This window comes from Coregonus clupeaformis, chromosome 8 (genome assembly GCF_020615455.1).
Source record: "Coregonus clupeaformis isolate EN_2021a chromosome 8, ASM2061545v1, whole genome shotgun sequence".
Lineage (NCBI taxonomy): Eukaryota > Metazoa > Chordata > Actinopteri > Salmoniformes > Salmonidae > Coregonus > Coregonus clupeaformis.
The window spans coordinates 54,147,445-54,157,378 of NC_059199.1; the positions used below are offsets into that span (position 1 = coordinate 54,147,445).

At 40.2% G+C, this 9,934-nt stretch overlaps 1 protein-coding gene across 1 annotated transcript; it reads right to left on the reverse strand.

Annotated features, from left to right (window-relative positions):
- Nucleotides 1–4,037: 4,037 nt before the first annotated feature.
- LOC121571325 (ER membrane protein complex subunit 4) lies at nucleotides 4,038–9,725 on the reverse strand. Its single transcript, XM_041882729.2, has 6 exons — nucleotides 9,566–9,725; nucleotides 8,567–8,679; nucleotides 8,241–8,355; nucleotides 7,875–8,028; nucleotides 6,073–6,233; nucleotides 4,038–4,424 (listed from the first exon to the last, which is right to left on the reverse strand). The coding sequence occupies exons 2-6, from the start codon at nucleotides 8,665–8,667 to the stop codon at nucleotides 4,389–4,391; spliced, it is 567 nt and encodes a 188-aa protein (XP_041738663.1). The 5' UTR covers nucleotides 8,668–8,679; nucleotides 9,566–9,725; the 3' UTR covers nucleotides 4,038–4,388.
- Between the last annotated feature and the right edge of the window lie 209 nt (nucleotides 9,726–9,934).

The window sequence follows — 9,934 nt, forward strand, 5'->3', positions numbered from 1 at the left end:
ATAAAAATGTTGACTGGATTAATTACATCTACAAAGGTTTGTTAATTAGACAAGGGATGCAGTGAAGAGAATCTCAGGCCAACTATCCGCCACCTCACTCATGACCTGCATTATAGTTTGGTTCTCGAAATGCTTTTAGCAGAGAAGGGCAGATTTACAAGATGGTGGGAGGTCATTGTTGTATATTTATCCCCAACAATACAGCCCCAGATGGTACAGTAACTAGAGCACTGGCAGGTCTCACTGCATTAAGTCAAGAATGGGCTGAGAACTGGGGGGTGAATACATCAATGACTGGTTGGTTTGATAACATGTTTGGTAAATGGAAAACTATTGTTGTAACTATTCTGGGTGCAGCTATAGCTTCTATGGGTATACCTGTTCTTTATGGATGTCTTATTCCCTGTGTCCGAGAGGGTTGTTGAGCAAGGCGTTGGAGAATGCAGTATCACAGCAGATGGTGAGATACGGCCCAATCCCGGACTCCGACCTAAGGAATGAAGAATATGACCCACCAGGCTTGGTGGAGGACGACGACGATTCAGATAGTTTGAGACTGGATGTTTTCCTAGAACTATAAATCTCTAGTTTAAAAGTAATTGTAATGATTTTCTGTGTATTAAAGTGTGGATAATTTAGTCAAATGGTGGATTGATATAGGACTCAGGTTAAAAGTAATGACTAAATGTTCCACCCTTAAATATAGTTGTGAAATGTTCTTGTTTTAAGTATGATTAGTGTGTGTGAACTGATGGTCAGGAGAGCAATTATAAAGTGGAAAACTACAGCCTGCCTACAGAGGGGAGGGATTTTTTCTCTGACGTGTGCATATAAAAATATTGTACGACCATTTTGTTTTAGAACGTTCTCATGAATAAACCCTGATGATTGTATGCTGGGCTGCTTGGTCTGCTTATTAGAGATTTACAACCTCTGGGATACAGACTGAGTAATAAGTTCATTTTTGAAACATTGGGATAGAAATTCTCATAACAGCTAGCTTGCTAGCTAAGATTTTGAAAGTATGATGTTGACAATGAAAGCTACGGTAGATATAACGTGATTTGACGTCATTTTATCTGTGGCCAATGACCTTGAGCCTTCTTGGATGGGCACTTCTAATGCAAATCTATGGTAACACCCAAGGGGGCTTGAACTGCCTTGCTCTCCCTGTAGATTCTGCGCTGATCCCATGAGTGACAGAACACTGAGTCAATCAGGACGCAACTAGAGAAGAAAAACCAACGCCTACACTCTGTATTTTCCACTGGCTGCCCCTCCACCACAGAAAGCAATGAGCTAGACTGAAACACCTACATTTTGGAGCTGCCTTACTCAAGAAAGCAAAGAGACCAGGTTTGTATGCGGCTTTAGTAACTCAATTATTATAATTTTTACATTGTTTGCAAACTGCTATGTGACACCTATTAATGCTAACATTTAGCTCAACTTTGCCCCACCTACCCTGAATGACGGGTCGCCACTGCACGTGAGAGCTTGTGGTCAATAAGCTTGCAAGTCTAATCTGCAGTCTAATGCGATTTAATTTACCTGTGTTATTCAGTGCAGGATGGGCTACTATGCCTATTTCGACCACGTTTTGTATTTTATGGTGAAGAAGCGAGTCATGTTAGGGTGGGGCAAAGTGCTCAAAGAAGGGTACCAAATACAAATGAATGGCATTCATTGGTTTAACAGAGCGAGTGCTGCTCAACGATTGGCTGGATTTTCAGTCAGTCATCTCATTTGTTTTCTTAATCCGTTTTATTTACAAAGTTGTCGACTTGTAGCTTCCAACTTGCAAGTGTACATACAGTGGGGGAAAAAAGTATTTAGTCAGCCACCAATTGTGCAAGTTCTCCCACTTAAAAAGATGAGAGGCCTGTAATTTTCATCATAGGTACACGTCAACTATGACAGACAAATTGAAAAAAAAAAATCCAGAAAATCACATTGTAGGATTTTTAATGAATTTATTTGCAAATTATGGTGGGTAATAAGTATTTGGTCACCTACAAACAAGCAAGATTTCTGGCTCTCACAGACCTGTAACTTCTTCTTTAAGAGGCTCCTCTGTCCTCCACTCGTTACCTGTATTAATGGCACGTTTTAACTTGTTATCAGTATAAAAGACATCTGTCCACAACCTCAAACAGTAACACTCCAAATTCCACTATGGCCAAGACCAAAGAGCTGTCAAAGGACACCAGAAACAAAATTGTAGACCTGCACCAGGCTGGGAAGACTGAATCTGCAATAGGTAAGCAGCTTGGTTTGAAGAAATCAACTGTGGGAGCAATTATTAGGAAATGGAAGACATACAAGACCACTGATAATCTCCCTCGATCTGGGGCTCCACGCAAGATCTCACCCCGTAGGGTCAAAATGATCACAAGAACGGTGAGCAAAAATCCCAGAACCACACGGGGGACCTAGTGAATGACCTGCAGAGAGCTGGGACCAAAGTAACAAAGCCTACCATCAGTAACACACTACGCCGCCAGGGACTCAAATCCTGCAGTGCCAGACGTGTCCCCCTGCTTAAGCCAGTACATGTCCAGGCCCGTCTGAAGTTTGCTAGAGTGCATTTGGATGATCCAGAAGAGGATTGGGAGAATGTCATATGGTCAGATGAAACCAAAATATAACTTTGGTAAAAACTCAACTCGTCGTGTTTGGAGGACAAAGAATGCTGAGTTGCATCCAAAGAACACCATACCTACTGTGAAGCATGGGGGTGGAAACATCATGCTTTGGGGCTGTTTTTCTGCAAAGGGACCAGGACGACTGATCCGTGTAAAGGAAAGAATGAATGGGGCCATGTATCGTGAGATTTTGAGTGAAAACCTCCTTCCATCAGCAAGGGCATTGAAGATGAAACGTGGCTGGGTCTTTCAGCATGACAATGATCCCAAACAGACTGCCCGGGCAACGAAGGAGTGGCTTCGTAAGAAGCATTTCAAGGTCCTGGAGTGGCCTAGCCAGTCTCCAGATCTCAACCCCATAGAAAATCTTTGGAGGGAGTTGAAAGTCTGTGTTGCCCAGAGACAGCCCCAAAACATCACTGCTCTAGAGAAGATCTGCATGGAGGAATGGGCCAAAATACCAGCAACAGTGTGTGAAAACCTTGTGAAGACTTACAGAAAACGTTTGACCTGTGTCATTGCCAACAAAGGGTATATAACAAAGTATTGAGAAACTTTTGTTATTGACCAAATACTTATTTTCCACCATAATTTGCAAATAAAATCATTAAAAATCCTACAATGTGATTTTCTGGAGAAAAAAATTCTCATTTTGTCTGTCATAGTTGACGTGTACCTATGATGAAAATTACAGGCCTCTCATCTTTTTAAGTGGGAGAACTTGCACAATTGGTGGCTGACTAAATAATTTTTTTCCCCCACCGTACATGAGAATGTGAGTTATTTTTCCAATGACTTGACTTAGGACTTTGCAATGTACAAAATGTATGAGAAGAAAAAATAACTTATGCAATCATTGTTGGAAATATTAACTAACTAACATTCCGGATTTCGCCAAGACACTAATGAATTACCTTTGTGATTCAATGCAAAAGTAACCTACATGTACCTCTCCAAATGTGTCTCCATAGCCTTCACCAACATGCCCCAATTAGGGAAAGGGTGGTGGGGTTGGAAAGTAATAAAGGGGAATATATATATTTTTAAAGGATATGTATGTGTGTGTGTATGTATATATATATATATAAAAAAACATGGGGGATTGGAAGTGATGCAGACAATTACATTGATGGAAGTTACAATCTATCTGCAATATTAAGGTGATCTACCCCCACTTTCCCTTTCCTTCACTGCCGGTCTGACCCTATGGCCTGCCCGCCTGTTTTCAGCACAGGGAAAGTTTTTGTAAAGGGTGTCCAAGGTTAAAGGGAAAATCTAAATTCCTAAAAAAATATGTGTTTATTCCAGTACGACATTCCCACATTTACCAGTAAATTTAGGTCCACACATTTCTGATCAGTCATTTTTCCAGTCGTCTATGCTAATAACCATTCTACTTAACACTTTTTTTTAAACACTTTTATTTGACAAAAAGATGAAAATGAAAAACATGTTATGGTGACACCTTAATTTAACCTTGTGGATTTAGTAGGATGGTGAACGTTTTTGCAAACATGACATTGTTTGTCCTATTATCAGTTGTTGAATGTGTTCTGTAACATTTTATTACCTGTGACAACAAATGAAATCTCAAATGACAACCAACAAAATGTAGATAAATAAAAAGCTTGAGGATTCTATGAAAACCTAAAAGCCAGAGAATTGAAAAAAAACTTTGAAGAGATGTAATGTATTAATAGAACAGTTCAGCATATTTCAGTATGTGTGTGTCTTCTGTCCTCTTCACAATACCATCCCTCCACCCATGATCTCCATCCTCTGCAGAGAACAGAAAGATGTCAAAGTTTATATATTTGTACTACCCATTACAACAGGAACACACATTGTACCATTTTATGCATATTAGGCTTATGGTTGTTGTATGTATATTGAACAAAGATAAAACTCAACATGCAACAATTTCATTGATTTTACTGAGTTATAGTTCATATGAGGAAATCAGTCAATTGAAATTCATTAGGCCCTAATCTATGGATTTCACGTCACTGGGAATACAGATATGCATCTGTTAGTCACAGATACCAAAAAAAAAAAGAAATGGGCCTAAGGATCTCGTCACTGTATTTTTGCGCATTTTATTTCAGCTCATGAAACATTGGACGAACACTTTACATGCTGCGTTTATATTTTTGTTTAGTGTATGTATGAGTATATTTAGGGGTTCACAACAAAGCTGACATGGTCAAAAGCTGACTTTGTTTTGTACAACAACCCTCCTGCCCCTAAATGATGGCAGTCTCAGACTAATGTACAGACTAATAACGAATTGAGTGTGTCGTCAGGCTAAGATTTTCCTCCATCTTGTCATTTTGGAAAATATTATCATCATGAACCATAAGTCCAAAGAACACAATTTGGTATGTAGGCCCATGGTACATCTCTTAACGTCGTTTGAGAAAAGCTAAGGGATTGGTTAAGAGATGGCTGAGTTATTGATTGGTGTGTCCATTTCAATCCTTTGTAAATCCACTCCACAATGGCCTATCAACTTTCAACTTTTTAGGGTCATCAGACATTACCATGATGAACCATGTTGTTTGGCATTGATATCTTAAAAAATAAGGGCTTGTTAGCTAGCTAGCGTGAGTCATCGCAGCCATTTTCTTGTAAAACAGCTCAGCTAGCTAGCGAAATGCTAATTCACAATGCTAACGTTAGCTAGACTGCTTCTAGACTCTGGAGCTCATGGGGGCTTCAGGAGCTAGCAGGTTAGACAATTCCACCATGGGCAACAACTGGCTACTAGAACTGAACCGATGTACATGGGGCAATGACATTTGGTATATGAACCTTAAGTCCTTAGAATCTGTGAATATAAAGTCACTGCAGCCTTAGATGGCTGCACCAGACCAGTTGGTGGCACTATAGATCTCATTGACACCAGAGGATACTAGAGCAATAACTATTGATCAAGTGGACTTTGTTTCATGCAAATGAATCCTAGATTTAAATTATGCAGACGAACATTGTGAATTATCGTGATTAGTATAATCACGTTGTTGCCCCATTATGTGGTCGGAACGTAGTGAAACTTGGATATTTTATTAGGTAAAATTAGAAACGGGAAGTCCTGCCACTTGCAGTCAGCGTATTACAGCTGTGAGAGTGTATCGAAGTATTTTGGAAAGCTAATGTGGAGTGTTCCAAAAGATTTCAATTAACATGGTAATGCTTTCACTGAACACATATAAAGGAAGATCGTTCCTAAATTATCATGTATTTTCTGTCATCCTGTTCATTGCTGCTTTTCGTCTTCTTTTTTTTTTACCACAACAGCACAGGTGAGTAAGATTTCCAATGTATTCATTATACATGACAAATAAACCTGAAAAACAAGTGAATCATCCTATAACACATAAGAGAGAACAAGAAATTGGACGGATAACTGCATAGAAAAAATGATCACCTGAGGCGGTTCTATGAAAGCGAGCCAATCAGAAGAGTGAGTTGGAAGAAGCCCCATTGATTGACACTTGTAGATAGCCAATGCCGAGCCCAGCAGGTTCCCTACAGAATAGACCAGCCCCTGGAGCCACTGCTGGTTAGAGTTCTCCAACAGCTTGAATGCTGAAGAGAGAAAGGGCAAGAGTGAGCAGTGGTAACATGCTTATAAATGACATAATACAAACCGGGTAGTTTGGGTCCTGGATGCTGATTGGCTGAAACTGTATTTCAGCTGTGTGTATATCAGACAATATATCACAGATATGACACATAAATACTTGTGTCATATATGTTGGTAACCGGTTTATAATAACATTAAGGCACCTCAGGGGTTTGTGATATGGCCAATATACTCCACTTTACGTTGTGCTTAAGAACAGCCCTTGGCAGTGTTAGATTGGCCATTATAAACAGGGTGGTTTCGAGCCCTGAATGCTGATTGGCTGAAAGCCGTGGTATATCAAACCGCATACCACGGATATGACAAAACATGTATTTTTACTGCTCTAATTACAGTCAGGTCCATAAATATGACATTGACCAAGTTATTATTTTAGCTGTCTACCACTCCATATTGGAATTGAAATTAAATAATGAATATGAGGGTATTTACATCCAAATCGGGTGAACGGTGTAGGAATTACAGCACTTTTTATATGTGGTCCCCCCATTTTTAAGGGACCAAGAGTAATTGGACAATTGGCTGCTCAGCTGTTCCATGGCCAGGTGTGTGTAATTCCCTCATTAGTTAATTTACTAGTAAGCAGATAAAAGGTCTAGAGTTGATTTCAAGTGTGGCATTTGAATTTGTAATCTGTTGCTGTTATCTGTTGTAATCTGTTGTAATCTGTTGCTCAATATGAAGTCTAAAAACTGTCACTGCGAAGTGATGCAAGCCATCATTAGGCTGAAAAATCTAAACAAACCCATCAGAGATATAGCTAAAACATTAGGTGTGGCCAAATTAGGTGTGGTAAATTCTTAAAAAGAAAGAACGCACTGGTGAGCTCAGGAACACCAAAAGGCCTGGAAGACCACAGAAAACAACTGTGGTGGATGACAGAATAATATATGGTTTGCAATATATGGCCAATATACCACAGCTAAGGGCTGTGTCCAGGCACTCTGCGTTGCATCGTGCATAAGAACAGCCCTTAGCTGTGGTATACTGGCCATATACCACACCCCCTCGGGCATTATTGCTTAAATATGCCACACCCCTTCGGGCCTTATTGCTTAAGATAGCAATACCAAGGATCATTTAGACTTGATTTTTAGGACATCTTTAGGTATCAAAAATATACACAAATTATTTGATGAAACATTGAATAACAGATTCATACATGGAAAACGGTTCAAAAATAAATCAAAAGGAAGTTTGTATTAAATACAATTCAATCATGATATATAAGTTCTGGAGAGCTCCAGGACAAAGGTTGGTGAACACTGCTGTAGTCTCATTAGAGAGCAAGGCACTGGCAGAGCTACTCTTTTGCCTTTTTGTGTATTTGTACAGATGTATTGCGGATGTCCTATATCTGTTTCAACCTGCCCAGAGACTATGGATGAACATTTGCGCTGTTGATAACTGACTCTTTCACATACATTGATTGATGTGGAAACTGAAATGTTGATTGATGTGCACTGTCTGTACCTGTTGAACACATTTCATTAATATTGTGAGCAGAGCAGAGCTCCCTTGCAAAAGAGACCTTAGTCTCAATGGGCCTCCCTGCTAAAAGAAAAGGTAAAACAAATACTCACTAGCAGACATGGACATGAGAGCCTGGATGGGCCTCCAGGCCATCATACAGACCATCATGATGGGGAAGATGGAGATGGTGTTACCAGACATGTACATGATGAACAGGTTCATGGGAATCTGCTTCAGGGGGCCCAGGGCCACGTCCCAACAACGCTGTTATAGAGGGGGGGAGGAGGTGGAGAGAAAGGGGGATGGGGGTAGAGAAGAGAGCAAGTTAATAAGAATATATTAATAAAGTAAGATAGAAATAGTACAAAACACAAAGGGAGCTTTGTGAACAATATATCATGATGTTATGAAAGCAAAATGTTTTTCTACTGCCTATAGACTCAAATGTGCCTATGCACCCTCTTCTGGTGACCTACCTTTTCCACCAGGTTTTTGTCTGTTTCCTGGATGCTGGTGTCTGGGACTGGTTTGTCTGAGTATCCAATGGGGTACATCACATCTCCCTGGTTACTCTGTCTGTCTCCACGACCCCTGGAAGACAGAGAGGACAGTTAGAGGGTGATCCATGAGGGAGAGGTTATAACATAAGCTGTAGGTTATAGATTAGTTATAACAAGGTAGTTATTTAAGCATTTCATGCCTGTTTATCTGTGTAACTGTTGATCTGGACTCATGAAATGTCAGCACAATAGTGAGAGAGGATTACCGCTAGAACAGCTAAGCCACAGGTCATTAGTCTTACCTGGCATTGCCCAAGCTCAACTCCAGAGCCCATTTCATCCTCCTAGCTCCTGCTCCTCTTGTAGACACTGCCCCTCCTCCCTGTCCCCCTGGAGACGCCATGGCAACGTAGAACTATGTTGAACCACAAGAAGAGCACATTACTATAATAAGAATGGCATATTTGACGATGACCAAAACAAACACTGTTCTTTTGTTTTCGCAGAGCTTCATAGAAGATCTTGCTAGTGTCAGCCACTAGGTTATTCCTAACCCACTGTGCGCGTTTAGCGCCTATTGTCGATAGTATCTTCTGGCTGAGGATATTCTGTTAAGAGCTCCGAAGCTCGTTCTGAACGTTGAAATACATCGCTTGCGGTATGGTTTTGGAAACACAAGGAGCGTATCCTTCATATCCGCGAGGAATAATACTAATAAAAAAGGTTAAATTACTACACACCTTTATATGGTTAGTAGTGTTCCCACACAGTTATATCGCCATGTTACACCACTTGTTTACGGAAAGACAGAGGAGGCCACCTGTATTAATTAGCTATGTAGCGTACTCCGAAATTTGTTTCGCAAGCGGTGATTGACGTTACTAAACGTTAAAACACTGCGTCGGAATTGTAGTTTTCGAAAACTAGGCTATTCCAAGACAACAACCCCTGACTAGCTACGAAGATAGGCATTGGCTTGACATATAGCAAGATGGGGGTGAAATGTTCAGGTTTCCTAGCTAAGTTAGCTAGCAGCTAGGTCAGCACTTCTGGTCATACAAATACTTGTATTGCATATGAACTAGGGTTAGGCTATAGGTATATGGACTAAAGTTACGCTAAATGACAACTATGATGCTGTCTAGATATGGCATGCATGTAAACTGGTACTATTGCTAACAACATATAAACATGTACAGTTAGCTGAAGCAGCTGGCTAGGTAGCTTGTTAGCATGCACGGTTAGGTCAAACATCTAGCCAGAGAGATAGGCTGAAGATATAAAATGACAACACTCCTTACCTTAGACTTTCCAACTAGTGTTTACTTTACTTTTATGTTACTCTTGAGCAAAATTAGCCAACAGTAGGTCGATATTCGTCAAATTATGCACAAGCAGTGAACTCAGTTTGAATCGACGACATACGATAGTCAGGCACACAATGATGACGTTTCAGTACTGATGTCGCTTCTCACTTCTTCTTCTTTAATGTTTTAATGCAGACTATTGGTGTGTTGCCGCCACCTAGTGTACGGGGTTTTGAAACCAAAATACAGTGCATTCAGAAAGTTTTCAGACCCCTTCCCTTTCTCCACATTTTGTTACGTTACAGCCTTATTCTAAAATGGATTACATTATTTTATTCCTCACCAATCTACACACAATACTCC

Coding starts and splice junctions, on each gene's coding strand:
- LOC121571325 (XM_041882729.2), bottom strand. CDS start 8,667: ATGGCGTCTCCAGGGGGACAGGGAGGAGGGGCAGTGTCTACAAGAGGA. Junction 8,356..8,566: donor TTGAGCTTGGGCAATGCCAG/GTAAGACTAATG, acceptor TCTGTCTTCCAG/GGGTCGTGGAGACAGACAGA. Junction 4,425..6,072: donor CTTTCATAGAACCGCCTCAG/GTGATCATTTTT, acceptor TGTTCTCTGCAG/AGGATGGAGATCATGGGTGG.